Below are 20,928 nucleotides of genomic sequence, written 5' to 3'. Positions count from 1 at the left end.
TGTTATGTGGAGCTCTACTTAATTAGCAAAGTGGTGTAGGGTATCATAAAGTCGGCCCCGCCCGACTTTAAGACTTTCTTTACTGGTTTTAGAAAAATATTTGTCAACCAATTCCATCTCCTACAATCACTATCCATAGGAAGCCAATATTTCCCTATAAGTCGTTTTGGTATATTATATTCCCCTACCCACTCTAATGTCCGCACATTACTCAAAGTTAATTTAATTTTCTTTTCAAATTTGTTTACTTTGCCAATTGATTTTTTATTTTCATTCTTTTTTTATTAAAATATATTCTTCCAATGCGATTTATAAAGATGCTTTATAAAAAAATGATATTTTAGATGGTCTATAGCATTCTATTGCTTTATTCATTTGGTCTCTTCCGCAGTTGTATTATTATCATTGTAGTTTTAACACACCCTACGATACATTGCAATCAAGTTATGCGTTTTTCACATTTGTGGGTAACAGACATAGCGCCTATAGCGGGTTTACATACAAAATCTTTAGCGGGGCTCAATTTAGGAATTATATAATGTAAAATAAACAAAACCAATTGTTGAATGTTTAAATATCTATTGGCACAATACGATCCAGAGTTGCATTTTCGTAGTTTCAAAAAATGTGAAATGATTTCTAAGACAAATATATCTTAGAAGCGAAGTTCGTTTTGGTTTAGACTTTGCACGTCATTATATTTGAATACGGTCCGATATGAAGATGGATGATAACGGTCCATTCCTTCTATTGCTTGCCCATCATTTTGAATAGCATAACTAACTATTTTCCACAAGTGCCTCATAATCAATATTTTTATACCCTCCACTTTGAAACATCCCTAAATATTCGTCGTAGATCCCATAAAGTTTATATGTATCATAATCACCATAAAATTTTATGTCGATTTAACGATTTCCGTCCGTTTATTGAAATCACGGTACAGGCCACATTATTTGACCTAGAGCTTAAAAATTTAGCAGAACAATTTGCATTGTGTCTTGGATGGTCGGTATTAGCAATAAGATATATCGGTCTGAAGATTTCCACCACATTTTTCATGGTTTTGTCTAAAAATTGGTATTTGTAGGTCATAATGGTTTTTAGCTCCTGTGGAGTATGTATAGGTCCACGTTTTTGTATAGCCCCCATATAACGGTATCTCCCGATATTCGGTGTTTTCATGATTTTTGCCATATTTTTCCACGGATTTTTATAAAAATTGGTATTTGCTGGTTATAATGAGTTCTAGCTCCGGTGGCGTAACATTGTATATACATGTCCACGTTTTTCTATAATCCCCATATAACGGTACTACTCGATATTCAGTGTTTTGATGATTTCCGCCACATTTTTCCACGGATTTGACTAAAAATTGGTATTAGCTTCGCTGGATCAGATGAGAAGATCTGTTGCCTTGCACATAATTTTGAAAAGCCTAAGTCTCATGCAATGCGAATCGACTACCCCAAACGGCCAAAATTTTGAACAATACAACAAATTTAACAAATGGCCAATATCTGTCATAAAGTCCTGAATTTTGGTACATCCGACCAAATTCAGTCTAGAAGCGATTACATCAAATTTGGTGAAAATCGGTACAGATATAGCTATAGCTCCCATATATATGTTTTATCCGATTTGGGGTTTAAAGTCCCTCAAACGCGTAATATGCATTCCACAACAATGATCTTTAGTACCAGATATCAGATACAGCTCTGAAATAAGTGTATCAATTTTTTTTTTAAGATCGGTTCAGATTTGGATATAGCTCCCATTTATATACTCAACCGATTTCGACTTATTTGTGCACCAAATAGACTTTATCAGTCCATATGACCTGCATTTTGGCATATCCGACCGAATTCAGTCTAAAAGCAAGTGCATTAAATTTGGTGAAAATCGATTCGAATACATCTATAGCTCCCATATATATGTTTCATCTGATTTGGTGTTTAAGTCCCTCACATTCGTAATATGCATTCGACAACAATGATATTTGGTACAAGATATCTTATAGAGCTCGGATATCTTATAGAGCTCTGCCAATATATTCTTAATCTGATTTCAGGTTTATTGTGCAAATAATGGCTAATATCATCCCAAATGGAGTGAATTTCGAGACATACGTTTCAATTTTGTGCAACTCGGCTCCGATATATATTTTTATACCCTCCACCATAGTATGGAGGGTATATTAAGTTTTGTCCTTCCGTTTGTAACACCTCGAAATATACATTTTAGACCCCACAAAGTATATATATTCATAACATTTTACTCAAATGTATATTATGTGTCCAGGACTTTTGGTATTGACAATGGGCCATGTAGGTCCACGTTTTGGTATAGCCCCCATATAACGATACCTACCGATATTCGGTATTTTGATGATTTTAGCGACATTATTCACCGGAATTGTCTCAAATTTGGTATTTGAAGTTCGAAATGGATACTACAGTCTAAGACAGAAAATTGTTCCTGCAGATCCACGTCTTCGTATAGCCACCATATAACGGTATCTCCCGATATTCGGTACTTTGTTGATTTTAGCAACATTATTCACCGGAATTGTTTCAAATTTGGTATTTGGTGTTCGTAATGGATGCTACAGCCCATGACAGGAGAATGTCTGTGCAGGTCCACGTCTTCTTATAGCCACCATATAACGGTACCTCCCGATATTCGGTACTTTGTTGATTTTAACAACATTATTCACCGGAATTGTTTCAAATTTGGTATTTGAAGTTCATAATGGATACTACAGCCTAAGACAGAAAATTATCTGTGCAGGTCCACGTCTTCGTATAGCCAACATATAACGGTACATCCCGATATTCGGTATTTTGATGATTTTAGCGACATTATTCACCGATTTTTTTTTAAGTTTCGCATTTGATTATTGTAATGGCTTATGACAAAAGCTACCTATGCAGGTCCATGTCGTCGTATAGACCCTAATATAACAGCTACATTCGGTATTTTTTAAGATTTTAACAGAATTTTTAACGGATTTTATTGTTTTTGAGAATTGTTAAATTCGGTCCAAATGGTGAAGGGTATTCAAAGTTCGGCCCGGCCGAACTTACAGATTTTTTAATTGTTTTAATTAATCATCCTCCAAGTGATATCATGCATTCTATTGCAAACTATAATTGATCCAAAGCCAAATGTTGATAGGTGATATGATCTACTTGAAGTAAATTATTTTGTTATGGGAACTCTTCTAAATATGCATAGTGGTGTAGTCTGCCCCGCCCGACTTTATACTGGGTTTTCTTTACTGGCTTTAGTGTAAAAAATGTTTGTCGGCACAACGTAACCATTCCCAGAGATGTAAATCTTTAAGTTTCCGACATATTGGTAGTTTCAAGTTGAAGGGCACTAGTCAATTTTCAGGACAATTTCCCACTTCTTTAAATGATGGCTGTTATCTCTTTGTGTTGTTCCAATACAACTAAGATTAAAGCCGTTTTTAGTGTAAAAAATGTTTCTCGACACAATGGAACCATTCCAAGAATGATAAGTCTTTTAGATTCCCAGATATTTGCGATCGTTCGAAGTCGAATTGAATGCGTATACGTTATGGAATTTACTTCTGAAATCGAGTGGATTTAGTAGTCCAAACGTGCTGTAAGGTTAGCTATACCTAAAATCAGTGGATTTTCTGGTATAGCTCCCCCATAAATAACGTTTAGTATCCCCAATAAATGAACATAAAATAATGATAAAATTGGTCACTACCGATTGCGGTATACGGCATAATATAGTCTGCTACGCCCTACTATGGTCCATCCCTTCCTTACTGGTAGCTTTTGTTTGTTTCTCTTGCAACTACGCTGCCAAGGATGTTTATGAACATTGCCATTGACCAACTGACAAATGTACTTCGATGATTGGTTTGGATATATTACATTGGCGTTATGGCCGAAGTAGTAGTAGTAGTAGTAGGATAGTAGTTTTGGAGGAGATGTTTTTTTTTTTTTTTTTTTGTTCTTTGTTTATACGTTTGTATGCTTTCTTAGTTATTGGCTTCTTTTGAGCATTCATTTGGCATCCAAGCAAGACGCTCGCTCAATGTTGACATTTTGTATTTGCCTACAAATTGAGAATTACTTTTGATTTGTTTATAGTCATGCATTATTTACATTATAAATTTTTTAAGCAATTTACAAATTTCCGATGTCCATATTCATATTGTTAACAGTATAACAAATGGTTCTTTGAGTCTATTGATTATTGTCTTTCGGAATGGTTGTGGAATAGATGTGTGTCTACAGTTCTTGCTGTATATATAAAAATGTATATAATGAGATTCATTGAATAAAAAAGTTGACTTAATATTAATATATACCAATATTGTTTTTTTCCAGAACTGCAAGAATGTTAAATTTTTTACTACGATAACCGATTTTTCCTTTATGAAATCGAAAAAAATTGCAAAACTAGTATATTCTTGGTCTGCGGCGCATTACTCATAGAATATTATAGTTACAGAACAAGCAAGAATCTATATTTAATTTTTTTCGAAAATTCGTAGTAAAAACGGTAACATTCTTGCAGTTCTGGAACATACCAAATATTGCTGAAACTTAAACAAGTAAAAAAACGTTGTATGTTCGGCCGGGCCGAACTTTAAATAACCTCCACCATATGAAACGAATTTGACAATATTCAAAAAAAAATCGGTTAAAAATTCTGGTAAAATTTTAAAACTAACGAATGTAGCCCTTATATTAGAGTCTAGACGCCGACGTGGAACTGTATAGGCAACTTTTGTCATAAGCTATTACAATATTCGAATGCGAAACTAAAAAAAATCGGTGAATAATGTAGCTAAAATCATCAAAATATTGAATATATGGAGGTACCGTTATAAGGGGACTATACCAAAACGTGGACCTGCACATACAATTTTCTGTCATAGACTATAGTATCGATTACGAACTTCAAATGCCAAATTTGAAACAATTCCGGTGAATAATGTTGCTAAAATCATCAAAATACCGAATATCGGGAGGTACCGTTATATGGGGGCTATACGAAAACGTGGACCTGCACAGACAATTTGCTGTTTTAGGCTGTAGTATCCATTACGAATTTCAAATACCATATTTGAAACAATTCTGGTGAATAATGTCGCTAAAATCATCAAAATACCGAAAATCGGGAAGTACCTTTATATGGGGGCTATATGAAAACGTGTACCTGTATAACCAATATTCTGTCACTGAAGCTGGAACCCATTGCCAACATTAAATACCATTTTTTAGACAACCCGTGGAAAAATGTGGCAAAAATCATCAAAATACCGAATATCGGGAGTTACCCTTTTATGGGGGCTATAAGAAAACCTGGACCTATATATAAAATGTTGCGCCATTGGAGCTAAAACCAATAACGAAGTATCAATACCAATTTTTAGACAAAATGGAGGAAGGGAATGTGGCTAAAACTATTGAAATACCGAATATCGGGAGCTACCATTATATGGGGGCTATCCCAAAACGTGTGCCGATATATATCATTTTCAATACCAACCATCCTGGACACAATACTAACTACTGTGCCAAATTTAAAAGCCCTGCGAGAAACAATGTGGGCCGTATTGTGATTTTAACAGACAGACGGACATCGCTAAATCGACTTAGAATTGTATACTGATCATGAATGTATATACTTATGGGGTCTTTCACAAATACTTAGAGGTGACAAATTTAATATACCCTCCTTTCCAAGGTGGAGGGTATATAAAGCACTTAATTTTAGGAGGCCCATAAACTTTAATACCCTCCAACATTTGTAAGGAACTTGCAAACTAAAAAAAATACGTTTAAAATGCTCTCGAACTCCAAGTACCAAATCTGAAACAATGGCCATGAAAAATGTGGCTAAAATCATGAAAATACCGAAAATCGAAAAGGTACAGTTCTATGGAACTATATGAAGACGTGGACCTCTATGTATAATTATCTGCTACAATGTTTTCTACTTACCGGAAACACAAACTGTCAACATATATCTAATTCGTTTTGAAATTGTGACCCAAAATACATTAATCTGCCGGTACAGGGGCTATACCAGGACGTGGACTCATTTTTATTACCAAAAAATCTATGGACTTAAAATACATTTGCGGAAATTTTTGTTGAATATTTAACCTATGTTCCAGAACATGCAAGCATATACTAACATTGCAATTTTTTCGATATCATAAAGGGAAAATAAGCTATCGTAGTAAAATGTTTTACATCCCAGCAGTTCTGCAACAATCTATTAATGCTTCAAAAAGCAGTTTTGGTTGCAACGAATCGCTGATACGTGTTCTTGTTTAGTAGCCCTTGGGCTGGTCCTAGTTCGAATTCTGGCCATGCCTTGAACTAGGAACCAATGACTTGTACCCTTATCCCCTCTTTTGTATTTAGGCCTTTGAACTCATCGAAGTATATATACGCTATTACCACAACACGGTGTTATCGACAATTTAACAATTTGTTATGCATACTTTGAGGAGGACTCTTTATCATAGATAGAAACCATAGAGACATACCTCTTAATTGAAAATTTTCTCGCCAGGGGATTTTAATTATATTATTTTTTTTAATTTGTTTTAATAATCTGAAGCATTTAATGAAATAACCATAGACTTATGAATATATGGAGAACGGAATGTTAATTTTGTCTTTTTATGGTAGGTCTCGACACGTTTTTGCATAGTCAACATGTTTATTAAACCAGTCGACCTACTCGATTTCGTTTGATTGATTGATTCCATTCCAATCCACTTTGGGAAATGCCACCTCAAGAGCACAAATATATCAGGTTAAATTACTTGCATTAAAATAGAATACTTAAATCAAATGCATACCTTCTTCACAGAGGAAAATTAAATTATGTTCTTATACACTGTCAACTTTATTCATTTTCAATTCTTTCATATTTTCATTCGTTTCAGCATCTTGAATAGTAAACATAAGTGAATCGCTTGGTTTTTTCGTCCATTGTTGGAAATACTTCTCCCTAAGTTGCAACCAAGCATCTTGATATTCGACAGATTTTGATTTTACATCAAAATACGATATGGATTGCAAATTTTCATATTCTCTCGATATATTTTTTTGTAATTGTACTGTGTCCACGAAATTCTTAAATAGATTTATTTTTGCCACTGATAAGGCGGCCGCATGGGTATTCAACTTTTTTCTAGTAACACCTTGACGCTTTCCATTGACCGATATTTCATAGGGTCTATAAGTAAAAACAAAACATTAGAACTAGGGAATCTAGGAAAGCATGTTTATGAAATTGTAACCATACATACCTCATGGTAGCTGGAATATTACACCACACTAAGCCATTAGGTGATGGTTGTTTCAGTTCGTTTTGAATATGGGGAAAACCTTCTGTCTTATAAATTCTAATTTGCGGTTTGTGTAAGTTAAATTTGTGATGACTATAGGTTGCCTTTTCAAATCGTTTCCAAATGGCCCTTTCCAAAGCATTATAATCTGTTTGACAGAAATTTAATGTTTTGAAATATATCGGAGCATCTAGAAGCATGTGCAGTAGTGCTCCTTGAAATCCCATTACCTGCCATTTAGCTAGTTTATCACTGCAACTCATAGAGAGAGTTCTCTCACCTCGTCCAGGTTTCGTTCGCACAGCACCGACTATTTGGTCAATGGCATCTACATGATCAGAACCCAACAGTTTAGCTCCTGTATAAACCATGTCACCACAATTCTCATTTGTGTTATCCTTTACTTCACAGTCGTCAAGTTTTGATTTTTTGCTAAGTGGTTCGCCATCCACTTTATCACCTCCATTACCAATTATACAGGCATCCCCACATGGAGTCTGGGTACATATGAAATGAAAGCTTATACCTTCTTTCAACCTGCATTTATTCTTCTCTGGTATCCACTCGAAGACAGTATCATTATTGGCCTTCAATGTTTGCTGCAATTGATAATAAAAACACCTCAGTACACCTCTACGGGCCAACACCTCAGCGTGTGAGTCATTGAGTATTAAACCTTTAGGACATAATTTGCTCTTCCCAATACATTTGGTTCCACATCCTAGAGAGATTACTTCGTTTGTGGCATTGTTGCAATTGTGCATAACAACTCCCGCCAACACTGTCCATTCCGAAGCACCTGGTTTACCAGTTTTAGGCAGGCTTTTAAATTTGGAAAAGCACAATTGTGCAATAGTGTCTGGATCTGGAATCTCTTGCGAATTGGTGACCATAGTGCCACAACAGACCGAACAACATAGTGGTCAACAGATCGAAAAAGATGGCATTCAGGGCTTAGCAGGTCGAAAGGCAGACATGAGCTGGAGTTCACAGAGTTCACCAGATCGAAAACCTGAATCTCTTGCAGGGTTTTAAAAATCGTCACCTTCTAAACATAAACAGCTGTTTAGAGATCCTTCAGAGAAATAAATAAGGTACTGTTTAGTGAAGTTTTAACATATGATAACAACAACTCCGTCACTTGTAACGCCGTTGTATATTCCAATGGCGCCGGCAGATTCCATTCTTGTTTCGGGTTTTCCCCAATATAAGAATTTTATTAAAAAAATGAAAAATAAACAAAACCAACTGTTGCATACTGAAAAGTCTATTTGACACTATAAGACTCCAGCACAGAGATGCATTTTTCTAGTTTCTTTGAAGTTGATCAACCTTTCTTATTGAGCCATGGAACCAATCTACAGTCTATGAACCGAATTATAAGCAATTCCGTTTAAAAATGTCGTTAGAATTCAGAAAATACCTTAGATCGGGAGGTGCGCTTTCCATCTCTAATTGTCGTCTATACACTGGATTTGTATATATAAATTTTGACAATTAGATATTGTCAAATGTATAATTTCAAGGAAATTGTAAACATATGACTGTATGACTTTACTTTAAAATTAGACAATTCTGTTAGAAAATGTGATCTAAATCTTCAAAATGTCGAATATCAGTAAGTACTGTTATATGGGGCTAAACGAAAACGTGCACCAACATGACCTATTTACGAACTTAACCTGCCAACTGACAAAATACACATGTGTTCAAAATTTTAGACTTCCATGTCAATCCGTTCCAGAAGCAGCGTATCTACAACAGACTGTCTGATATCGTTAAATCCATTTAGAATTTTACGCTGATCAAAAATATATATACCTTGTTGAGTCTAACATGATTGTTTCGAGGAGTTACAATCGGAATGACAAAGTTAATATACCTTAATATACCTACCATTGTTTAATGAATATCCCCGTTGAACTAAATCGTTGGCGAACGCGTAACCGGAAAAAAAATGTTGTAAATACAGCCCACGCGCCTACACCGTTTTGTTCAATGGTGTGTAAGCCACCTTACATTGTTTTCATCTTTCCCTTTTTTGTTCAACAAAGTTTCGAATTTTGTAGCATGGTAGAAGAATATAGGTAGACGCATCGACACAGCTGCTGGGACAATGAACTGTCAAACTCATTTTGGAATTGAAAATTTTGAATGAAAAATTATTTAAATTTGTAAAAATTGTTGAAAAGCGTGAATTATAATAGCCTCCGAATGAGGTAGTATAAGAAAACATATAAAAATATATTTATATTTAATAAAATATTTAAATTTTTTTGACATATCAATGCTCCCAAGCGTTGATGCATCTACCTGTATTCTTCTGCCATGTTTTGTAGCTAGTTCCGCGCTCTTTTAGTGAATGTGTTCAGTTTTCCTCAAGTCTCATTCGTAAACAACAGAGGCCCCTCGTGTATTTTGCTTTCTGTTTAATTTTTATCAAGTATTCTTTTGACATTTATATTCGTTCCATTGGGGACGACTTTCATTTTGGTCGATCATTGCAGGTGAAAAACAGCTGCTTATGTTTAGATGGACCGATTTTTAAAACCCTGCAAGGAATTCCAGTTTTAGATCTGGTGAACTCTGTGAACTCCAGCTCATGGTTGGCTTTCGACCTGCTAAGCCCTGAAGGCCTTCTTTTTCGATCTGTTGGTCCCTAAAAATTTGGAATATTTACTTCGAATATTTACTTTGAACGACAAATCTAAAGGAAAGGGTTCTTTTTAAATGTCCTAGCTAGTCATGACACTTGCGGAAGCATATCGTTCATGTTGGTTAATAGCAACATTTGGTTTGGTTCTATTTATTGGTGGAGCCGGAGTTCTCTTTTGGAATGAGGTAACGTAACATATACTGTTCCGCTAAAAGTCAATAATTTGTTTTGTTCTAGGGAAGAGCCGTACACACGATAATGTCATTAGACGAGGCCTTGGATGATGCTGTGACCCTGGATGCTGGGGCCGATGAGATTGAGCCAATTTACAATGATAGAATTGTACATATCACTGGGCCAATAATTGTTGGAGAACCTCTGACAGAACCGGACTATAATATTCAGGTTTTGGCTGTAAAGTTGAAGCGAAGAGTTCAAATGTATCAATGGGTGGAAGAGACGGTGTAAGTGCACAGAGATTAAGGTTTTAATATAATCGAACATTGTAAAATATTCATTCTAGGGAGCATAATTATGGAGAGAGTGTAGCTTCAGTACATACAGAAGACCGCACTTACTACTACACAAGAGATTGGCGTGATCACGTTGTTGATTCACGTTCTTTTTATATACAAACTGGACATCAAAATCCCAGACAATTTCCCATTGAATCTACGACGCAGACAGCAGATGCTGTTTACATTGGTCGTTTCGAGTTGGGTAGCGATATTAAAAACATATTCAGCAATTACGTTGAATTAACATCGGATACCAGACCTGAAGATCCATCTATAAAATTGCATTTGGGTTTATATTATCATACGAATGATATTTTTAATCCTGAAATAGGCGATATACGTATTCTGTTCTCCTTTGCCGGAATGGAGGGTGAAATGGTGAGTGTGTATAGAAGCATATACCTATCAAGATGATAAAATTAATACGATAGATCGCTTCAAAATATTTGATCTGTTCCAGAACTGTAAGAATGTAAAAGGTTTTACTACGATAACCGATTTTTCCTTTATGATATCGGAAAAATTGCAAAACTAGTAGATTCTTGCAGGTTCTGGAACAGACCAATTTAAAATTTTCAACGGCAAAAATAAGGTAATAGCTGAGAAATATTGTCCCCAAAAATAATGTATTTGCATTGCCTTTTGAGTTTTTGAGGAGTGGTATATCGCTTTAAAATTTGGCAACTACATCTGTGATCAAAAATAATTGGATATTCATTACAGATGCAATTTAAAGCTGCATTTGTTGAAAAAGCATTTTTAAGAATCTTTCAATCACACATTTTTTATTCTTTATATAAAATATTTACACACTTTTCTTTATTTTTACAGTACACAATAGTTGGAAAACTAGTGAAGAACAAAATCGAACCATACGTAACTAGTCAGGGTGTTAAAATTTTACTCGTCTATCCGGGCGAGCATTCATTGACTGAAGTGTTTAAAAAAGAACATCATGCTCAACGCTTAACCACATGGGGCTTCCGTTTTATGGGCTGGGTTTTGGTATTTTTTGGTGTAACATGTACATCCACGTTGTTGCATTTGATATGTAAGTACGGAAATATATTTTGCAGCTACTGCCATGACTTCAAATACAATTGAATTATTTTTAAACCTTGTCCATTTATTATTTACTTTAGTGTCACGTATACAGTTTCTCTCAGCCCTTGCTCCAGATCCACGATTTCCGGTGGGTGCGAATGTGTTACTTTCACTCTCTATGGCTCTGGTCATAACAGCTGTTGCTTGGATTTTACATCGACCCATGATTGGAGCTGGTTTGATGTTTGCTGCGGCCTCACCATTCGTGTGGTTTGCCAGAGGTGTTGCAAATTATCAAAGAGTCGATTGACAGGATGTAAGAAGATCATAAAATTTGGATCGGTTGGCATGGTTTATTAAACATTTGTGAAGAATAATTACAATGTAAGCTTCTATATCTTATGATTGTTAATGCATTTGTTTTCCGAAAATTGAACTGAAATGAACCCATTATTCATAAAAAACAATTGGTTAACAGTTAAAAATAACTGGATATAACCTCCTGCTTATGTTATTACTTTATTGATATTATTTTTTGTTATAAGACATCTCATAGATTTATTGATTTATTTTCAAAACATATTCATTGTTTTAAGTTTGTGTTTACTTAAACTTTTACATGTTTTAAAGTTTTTTTTTTTTATTTTAAAACAAAATAAAAAGAGTTTACCAAAGGAGTTCAATAAACTGATTTTTTAATATGATTATGAAATTTTTACTGTGCAAATATTTATCATACCGAAACATAGATACGATTTTCTTATTTTTGTGCATTAATTGTTCACAATATTGGCGTGCAGCATAGGGATTAAGATTTGTACAAATTACAATTATCCCCCAATGAGGTTATATCTTTGTACATTTTTCGTATGTTGAGAAAGATTTGGAAAATATAAATACGATTTTTTTCATCAGTCATGATGAAACATGTAATGTTGCAACAGGGATGTTAGAATTTGTTTAAAACAAATTAATACCCCCAAGCTTGAAATTGTGTATATATTTACTTAGTAATACTTTCAATTAAAATGGTTGGATACAAATATATACATTTTGTATAATGAATACATATACATACATTTTTGTGTACGTTTGATTACAAGAAATTTTAGTTACTCCACCCGAAGACCTTTCGGTCATTACACTCATACCTATATCAAGTCGATAAAAATTTTAATGAATCTTGGATACCATATACGATAAAAAATATAGGTCTAATGGATTGCATATTAACTGTGATGATGTTCCCAGAAGACAAAATCATAAAATTAAAAAAAAATTGGCTGCTGATAACTCAACAAAGTTACAATTCATAGTCGACCCATAAAACGACTTTCGGCCAAACCCCTCGGCAGTAAATAGATATCTAAATTAATTATTTTTCAATTCTATTTTAAGCCGTTCAACAAAGAATATTGCTTATAACTTCCACTTTAATTGTAGCTATTGAAACCCACAGCCTGTTGTTTAGGACAATCACTTTCACTGTCTATACTAGGTGCAACGCAATTGTTCTCTGACGCCTGTTTATGCGCATTACTAGACGATGGCATGCTGCCGGTATTAGGTGAATTGCTCGACATTATATTTGGACTCTGCGATTTGTCGTGACTAGTGCTGTTTGTGTTATCATCGACCTGTGGCTCTTCAAAACGTACATAGGGTTCGAAAGCATTTAATTGCATTGAGCCCCGATGCAGAGTACCAGATTCAGCTTCAAAGAGTATATCGTTAATAAACTTTTCAGCAAAGAGCCGTTGGTCTCGAGGTAAACGCTTAAGTTTATGTGCCCATGTTCGGGTGATGGACTCTTCTTCGGGATAATTGGAAGAGAGACAACTGTAAGAATTTTTATTCAAATTGTTTGATATTTTCAAACGTTTATTTCCATCACTACTTGGCGTGGATGCTTCTGCTTGTGAAGGAATTTGCTGGTTATATGTGTTTATATCATTGCCACCATTACTTATGGCCCCGGACATATTATTTAAGGAATTTCCTATATTGTGTTGCATTGCCTGTGACTTTTGTTGTTGCTGTGTGGAAGGATTGCTATTTTGGCCAAAATTCTTTTGAAACAATTGCGTTATACTTGGAGGCGGTGAGCTACCATTATTCATACGGAAGCCATAAGGAGACATTTCCAAAAAGCTTCCCTGAGGTGTAGTCTCATTAAATAGACCGAATGGAGGTGTGGAATTTGTTGTGTTGCTGCTTGGCGTTTCACTTTTTATGTAGTTAGGGTCAATGGCAAGAAATTTTTCCGCATTTCTGAGGAAATCCAATTCGTAAAAAGTCCAACAACGTGGCTGATAACTTGTTCCTTGTCTTCGAGAGCTTTCAACAATTTTCAGTTCCTTGCGGTAATTGGTCCTCAGAGTATTGATTTTCTTCTTTACATCCTGCAAGTTGGCATCCCGCTTTAAATATTTATAAATGGGAACCAACTGTTGATATGCCTCGGCACGTTTATCTCTATTTGTGTAATCACGCAATGTTGTATCCCACAGGATGGGAAGGTTGTGGTAGGTTTGTATGAAAAGTTTCAGGTAATGACGATTTTCTTCTGTCACACTAAACGAAGACTTTATATTGATCGATTGCTGCTGCTGTTGACTGGGATCCAACATACTAATGCGCTGCGTATGCTTGTGAGCAACTTTTTTTTTCAAATTTGACCGTTAAAAGTGCCTTTAACGATTTATAAAAACACTTGAGCGCTATTGTTTTCGGAGTGGGATGGTTCAATTGTGATGATTTTCTTCAATGTTTTCCTCTGACAACGTAATGGACGTAATGATATGTTGCTGTATTGACACTGTCAAATGGATTGTATGTATTGACAGATTGCAGCATTGACACAATGAGTTGTGTTGCCAATTACAATTAGGGTTACTAATGTTGCAAGTTGGCAGCGCGGTATTGCATTAAACTGTTATTAACGGTCATTTTTGGAATTTGAAACTATTGAGGAAATTAATTCGTATACAGACTATGCGCTGTGAACATGCAAGAGAGTATTTGCAAATGTATTTGTGAATTTCTGCAGTATTAAGCATGAAAATAATTTTGATTTAATTAAAAAAAACTCTTTCAATCAAATGAGCTTAGTTATTTTTTCAAATTATTTCTACATTAAACAACAAGAAAATAGGTATATATATATTGTTTCAATGTTTTTTTAACCAATAAATAAATACATAAAATCTATAAAGAACAATTTTGTCAGTTGTGTCTTTATACTCGCCAAACTAAACATCATATTAGAATAAAAAAATGTACATTTGAAAATTAATATGCTTAAATTCGGGGGGTAGTCCCATATAAGTTGAGGTTGTATAAAACAGATACTACTCAGTTATACATTAAATAGAAACATCATCATTTTCAAATGAAAAAAATCTTTTCTTTTCGGTATATGAAAATTTGTTTTCAATTCAAAAGAGACAATTCTATATATATATATATATATATATATATATATATATATATATATAGTCTTACAACCCTCAACCATATGTAGTCCAAGCAGCACTCTAAAATTAATTAAAGTACCTTACAGCATGGACTGCGATATGCGTTTAAAATGTCGATGTTCATCTGTCCTGCAGTTCACAAGATGACGCACAGTTTGCTGCGTTCTTCATCGCCCATGAGCCGATTGATCCACCATTAAATATAAGTACAACTGTAATTGTATGTTTTTGTTATGCAATGTATGTATTCGATCAAAGAAGATCAAAACAGTACACTGAGTATAATCGAATAGTTGCATGGAATTATAAAATAATTCTTTACAACTATGACAATTGTAAACCAGTACATTGAAAAAGTTAGATTGGTCTTCTTCTTTCTTGTTTTTAACTTTATTTCCACCAAATTTCTTCTATGCAGAAGAAAATATGGAGAATAAAAGTTTTTTTTGTTCCTTATTCTGTTAAAACATACACATTTTGTGTATGTGTGTGTCATGGTACAATAAGGAGATAGAACAGCTTCGTAAAACTACAGAAATACAGCACTGAGGCTATGTCCGCTTCCTGTCAAAAACATTATTTTCTTTTTTTCATATTTTCCCTCATTTTTAAAATAAGTTAAATACCGCCAAAAATTAATGAAATGCCTGGATTTCAATTTCAATTGCTAAACTGATTAATAGTTTTAATGCGCGAGCCGTCATGTACCTGTCTTCCAATCATTGTTTTTGAAAATATTCTGTTTTCATTTTTCAAAAAAAATACATACAAAAAATTGGCAGAAATCGGGCACACTTAGAAAAAATTGTAATCAGCTGGTAGCTCTACCTTACCTTTTTTTGTACCATGGTGTGTATTGTTTTGAATAAAAAATAAAATAATTTGAAATTATTTCAAATATGGTTGCAAAATAAATGCACATTTTCTACGAAATGGTAAACAAATTGTACAATTTTGTAATAAAAATGTATTGTCCTATTATTTTAGATTTAATCCTGTGGAAATTCCATTCTTATTTCGCACGTTTTTCCAATATATGAATTTGAATATGAAAAATCAAAATAAACAAAGCCAACTGTTGCTATTCAAAAGTCTATTTGACATAATAAGACTCAAGTACAGAGTTGCATTTTCCCACTTTCCTTGAAGTTGAGCAACCTTTCTTATTAAGCCATGCTCTGTCCTAACTTGGAAATTATTGTACCATGACTATTTTATTAACTGGAAACCTGTTGTCAAACCGGAAGCGTTAATGTTTAGTAATTTGATGTTTTTACATAACATTCATTTTCTTTCAACTTAATAAAACAGACCCTATATACCATGGCAGAAGAATACAGGTAGATGCATCAAATGCTTTTTCAAATATAAGTATATTTTTATATGTTTCTTATACTACGTCATTCGGAGGCTATTATAATTCGCGTTTTTCAACAATTTTTACAAATTTAAATAATTTTTCATTCAACATTTTCAATTCCAAAATTGGTTTGACAGTTCATTGTCCCAGCAGCTGTGTCGACGCGTCTCTGTTCTCTACACACAAAGACGTCAAATACATGAGATAACTTTTAATTAGTTGACAACATTGTTCTGCAGTGTTGCTATCAATTGACAATGTACAGGGTTGCTCAAAATTGTCATCTGGACCTGAAGTGTATAAACATCGCACCACAATTGACGTTGATAACAAAGAGAACAACAACAAAACATAGCAAACGATCGTTGAATTCAATTTGTATTTGGCCGCGCCACAATAAGTTTACGTTTTGCCGCCGTCGTGCTGTGCTCTTGTCGCGCGTACAGAGAACAAACAAAAAATAGAAGTTTAAACGCTAAAAGGAAAAAGATAATAAATCTCAATTGAAGTTGTCAAATTGAATTAGAAAAAAATCAAACAAAATGCTAATAAAAATTGTGCAATGGAAAACAAATTGTTGACAAATGCATTAGTGGAAAAAAGATTATTGAAAACATTGTGATTCCGCGGCGTCGTTGTTGTCCTTGAGTGGCCTGTGTGCGGAATGAGAATGCCATTAAAATGAAAAAAGAATGCGTTGAAAGAACAAAAAAGATCCCACGAATAAAGATTGCTTGCCAGCGTACCTGAGTGATAGCCAAAGTTTTATACCCGAAAACATTTATCTATATTCGCCAAGGATACACATTCCTATAGATCTTGTATAGCGATTTTTTAATAATATTTCTGTGCGCTGAGGTGTGGCAAAAGAAAGGCCACACTTGTTCACAATTTTGAGCTGCCTCTTGGCAATTTCTACAAAGGATTACGCATACACATTGAAATAACAAAAGCCTGTTTATGGTGCATTTTGTTGTGAATAACAATACTTACTTAGCAATACCATTTGCTAATACAGAAAGCCATCCCAAATTTAATTTTAATGTTTACAAGTCTGTTTAAGCTCTGTGAGCATTCATTCATGTACATATTGCATATTCCCTGCCGGAAACTGTATTGAAGATTTGTGATTAAATTGCTGTGAACTATTAGCGGGTCTTGCCGTTAATTATCCATATTCAGGATGGAAACTATAGACGAGCACTCGTCCAAGTATGGTAAGTAATGTGGCGTATGCTGTAGGCTTTATCAATGACATTAATCTACATTGTTCTTTTGGTTGTATACCTACACATGTACATCCTGTTGTTGTTGGCAAAGGTATATCACCGTGTAATCTACAGCTAAAGGTATTAAAGTGCACACAGGCGAAGCTGTAATTAGGAAATGCCTAGTATTTAGAATTCTAATGGAAAATTAAAAGCTGCGCGATATTGTTGACAGACGTAAAGGATTTATGGCGTGTTACTTATTATAGACAAGAAAATTAAGTAATTGAGATAATAATTGCAGATTTTTTCCTTAGGAAATTCACTTTTTTTAAATTAGGGAAGGACCGCTCGTAGCAAACATAGTTGGAACATAATCACAGCATCCACATTTCATTTTAATTTTAGGATACGCAAAAACTTTTGCTTTAAATTTCTAATTCAACGTTTCACGCCCCCAAATTTTGATCTGCTAATTCCTATACTGAAAATAAATATGACTGAAAGAGATAACTTATGTAATCGTCGCATCGATTGAATTAATTAGCCCTCTAAGTTTGATTTTACGGAAAATACATATAACTGAAAGAGGTACCATATGGAACCGTCGAAACGATTGGGGTAATTGCACTGGTCGATTTGGGTTGGTTCGGTTCTGTGGTTCACATGAACCAAGGCTCGGTTTTGAAATAGATTTTCAGACGGGTCGAACCGTGATTTTGGTTCGGTTCAGCGATATGTATAGTTTCGCACACAAAATTTTTGTTAAAATTCAATAAATTAGCGGTTGCGACGCAATTTTCAGCATATTTATATTAAAAATGTATTTATATATATTTTTTTATATTTTTAGACGATTTAAAAAAAATAGGTGTTGTTTACATTATCGAAATTGGTGAGAATCGTTTCCAATCTAGACATAGCTCCCACATATATCTTCGTTCGATTTCAATTTTATTGTACGCCATATCTATAATATTCGTCCAAACAGGATATATTTCGGCACGGCAAGAACTTCAAATTTGGTAAAAATCGGGTCACATATACCTAGCTCCCATACATATGTTTCATCCGATTTGGTGTTTAAGTCCTTCGTATTCGCAATATGCACTCCAAAACAATGATGTTTGGTACCAGTTTCTCATACTCTCTGCCAAATTGATGAAGCACTAAATTGTACAGATGAGCGAAGTTGCAGCACCAAAACGGCGGAAATTATATACTGGAACTACATCTACTACAAATACGGGTTAAAAGACTGTGTTCAAAAGATGTGAACGAAGAAGTGGTCATACTACCCGTCGGTTGATTTCTATATCTATAAAAGAGGAATATGGTTGTATGTTTGTTTGTAATTTATGAACTCGAAACCCGCTTAACAGATTTTTCTAAAAATTTCCAAGTATACTACAACATCGCCTGAAAGAATGTATGTATATTATATATGTTCGAACACGATATTGATGTACCCAAAAAGAAAATCGGAAAGAGAGACGAAATCTGGTACCAAAAAAATTTACCAAATTATATTGAATTCGGTTGAGGTTTCGGTATAGCTCCAATAAATATATTTCGGCCGATTTCATGTATGTTATGCACCAAACACGATGTATATAACCGATTCCAAAGAAATTTAGAATATGTAGCGGAATTTGGTTTGGTTTGACAAATTAATTGGGAATCGGTTAAGATTTGGATATAGCTCCCATATATATTTTTTCGGCTGATTTTACGTATTTGTCGCAGCAATTTCAATGAAATATGGAAGGTGTGACGGAATTTGGTTTAAAAGTAAATTTTGTCAAATTATATTGAAATCGATTCAGATTGGGTTATGATTTTATTAAGAAGCATTGATCCACAAAGCCTTTGCACTGGTAATAGGCTAACAGTAAAATACTACACAATAATTTAATTTAGGATACGATTATTACGGGGAAGTATGTTGCTACCTCGAATTCTCTAATTGCAACAGAAATGCCACTCAACTTCAAAAGATTGCAGTATCCTGCACGCTTGGGATTTGCTATGAAATCAAAAAAATTGAAGAACAAACCCTTCGTGTATTCGGACTAAATTTAGCATGTTCATGCTTTTCTCATGGTCAGCTGTTCCTGGCATGTTCACGCGTTGGCAGACCGAGCTATTTGTTTATTTACCCATTAAAGTATTACAATATTTTTTTTTTTATTTTTGAATTTGTTTTATTTTTTTTTTTTAAGCCAACATATATAATTGAATGCATATAAAATCAAAAGGGGTAGCGAAGCGCACCGGGTTCAGCTAGTCGTCATATATGGATTGTTTGAAAACGTATAAAAATAAAAAATAGGTGCGAAATTATAGCTAACACTCAAGTTTTTCTTAAAATGGTGCCATGTCCAGTGAAGTTAGTCTTGGACTTACAACTATCCGTGAAAGATATGCCTACCAAGAACCTAACTTTTCAGTACCAGGTTTAAAGAAATTTCTGTTATTAAATTAAATTAAGGACCGAGATAGTATCTTCGAGATATAAGGGAAATTTGACTTGTAATCTCAAACGGAATTTTATTTAAAATAAAATAATTTAGTTTCAGGTAACTTTGAACTTGGTCCAGGGTAAAACTCTGAAATGCCTACATTCTTACTTACGAGTAATGCATTTTTCGACGCAACCAATATCGAGTCAAAAAAGGCGAGTTATACCCACATATAGTCCATTTTATTTTTATTAAATTTGAAGGTTCATACATTAAGCAAGTAAGAAACTCTAACGAACAAAATCCAACACGTTTCAATCAGGACAAGGGCTACTAACTATAAGTACGAGTTTTAGAATAATCCCAGACGAGCTCAGAAATTCAACTTGCTCCAAAAGGTTGTTAGTAAAAAATAACCCATTCTGTCGTTACAAAGCTTTGCTAGAAAGATAATAAGAGAAAGTCAAGGCTAGAATTAAAAACTAAGAAATTTTGCATAAAGTGTGCTTTAGAATTTCCGTGTGGATTTACCTTACCAAGGTTATCTTCATTAACAAAGCCCATTTTTCCACTTTCTATTAAAAGTATTTCTATAGAAATTTGCTATGAACGGGTTTATCCCAGCTTTATAAAGTTCAGTGTCATTGGAGGCTAACTAATAATAGGAATTCCTATTTTTACAAGTACTTATTAAGTTACAAAAATGCCCTTGAAATCTTCCGTGTAAAATCCTTTTACTTACCTATTCAGCCTTCTATAAAAATCTGTCTATGGAAATTTGTTTGTTTGGGTTTAACCCAGTTTAATGCACAGTTTTTTTGTCCTTTTTGCTTTTTTTTTCGTTACT

The 20,928-nt window shown here is 34.2% G+C and overlaps 4 protein-coding genes across 6 annotated transcripts in view; 2 read left to right on the top strand and 2 right to left on the bottom strand.

Moving 5' to 3' along the window:
• Nucleotides 1–6,883: 6,883 nt before the first annotated feature.
• On the bottom strand, nt 6,884–8,318 carry LOC101900436 (tRNA-specific adenosine deaminase 1). The gene is made up of 2 exons (XM_005185953.4): nt 7,319–8,318; nt 6,884–7,245 (listed from the first exon to the last, which is right to left on the bottom strand). Exons 1-2 carry the CDS (start codon nt 8,248–8,250, stop codon nt 6,897–6,899), a joined length of 1,281 nt encoding a protein of 426 aa, XP_005186010.1. The 5' UTR covers nt 8,251–8,318; the 3' UTR covers nt 6,884–6,896.
• Nucleotides 8,319–10,013: 1,695 nt separating this feature from the next.
• On the top strand, nt 10,014–12,252 carry LOC101900273 (transmembrane protein 43 homolog). Its single transcript, XM_005185952.4, has 5 exons — nt 10,014–10,198; nt 10,251–10,477; nt 10,537–10,909; nt 11,363–11,582; nt 11,674–12,252. The coding sequence occupies exons 1-5, from the start codon at nt 10,103–10,105 to the stop codon at nt 11,883–11,885; spliced, it is 1,128 nt and encodes a 375-aa protein (XP_005186009.1). The 5' UTR covers nt 10,014–10,102; the 3' UTR covers nt 11,886–12,252.
• A 17-nt stretch (nt 12,253–12,269) lies between these two features.
• On the bottom strand, nt 12,270–14,585 carry LOC101900796 (uncharacterized protein DDB_G0283357). Its single transcript, XM_005185955.4, has one exon. The coding sequence runs from the start codon at nt 14,203–14,205 to the stop codon at nt 13,009–13,011; it is 1,197 nt and encodes a 398-aa protein (XP_005186012.1). The 5' UTR covers nt 14,206–14,585; the 3' UTR covers nt 12,270–13,008.
• A 2,176-nt stretch (nt 14,586–16,761) lies between these two features.
• The window catches only part of LOC101900099 (protein ECT2), a 46,735-nt gene continuing 42,568 nt past the window's right edge, over nt 16,762–20,928 (top strand). The window contains exon 1 of one of the 3 annotated variants that reach the window (XR_002194805.2): nt 16,762–17,628. Coding sequence is in view for 2 of the 3 variants with exons in the window: in XM_011295254.3 (XP_011293556.1) it covers nt 17,595–17,628 (34 nt within the window). In the remaining variant the exon portion in view is untranslated. The remainder of the gene's footprint in view (nt 17,629–20,928) is intronic. The other 2 variants (XM_011295254.3, XM_005185951.4) reach the window with 2 other exon arrangements.

This window comes from Musca domestica, unplaced genomic scaffold, assembly GCF_030504385.1.
Source record: "Musca domestica strain aabys unplaced genomic scaffold, Musca_domestica.polishedcontigs.V.1.1 118, whole genome shotgun sequence".
NCBI classification, from domain to species: Eukaryota; Metazoa; Arthropoda; class Insecta; order Diptera; family Muscidae; genus Musca; species Musca domestica.
This window is presented reverse-complemented; position numbering and strand designations above follow the sequence as displayed.

What these genes read in the sequence shown, in the direction of transcription:
- LOC101900273 (XM_005185952.4), top strand. Translation starts at nt 10,103, where the DNA reads ATGACACTTGCGGAAGCATATCGTTCATGTTGGTTAATAGCAACATTT. An exon ending in CAATGGGTGGAAGAGACGGT is followed by an intron (nt 10,478 to 10,536) that starts GTAAGTGCACAG and finishes TATTCATTCTAG; the next exon opens with GGAGCATAATTATGGAGAGA. An exon ending in CCGGAATGGAGGGTGAAATG is followed by an intron (nt 10,910 to 11,362) that starts GTGAGTGTGTAT and finishes TTATTTTTACAG; the next exon opens with TACACAATAGTTGGAAAACT.
- LOC101900796 (XM_005185955.4), bottom strand. Translation starts at nt 14,205, where the DNA reads ATGTTGGATCCCAGTCAACAGCAGCAGCAATCGATCAATATAAAGTCT.
- LOC101900436 (XM_005185953.4), bottom strand. Translation starts at nt 8,250, where the DNA reads ATGGTCACCAATTCGCAAGAGATTCCAGATCCAGACACTATTGCACAA. An exon ending in AATATTCCAGCTACCATGAG is followed by an intron (nt 7,246 to 7,318) that starts GTATGTATGGTT and finishes TTTTACTTATAG; the next exon opens with ACCCTATGAAATATCGGTCA.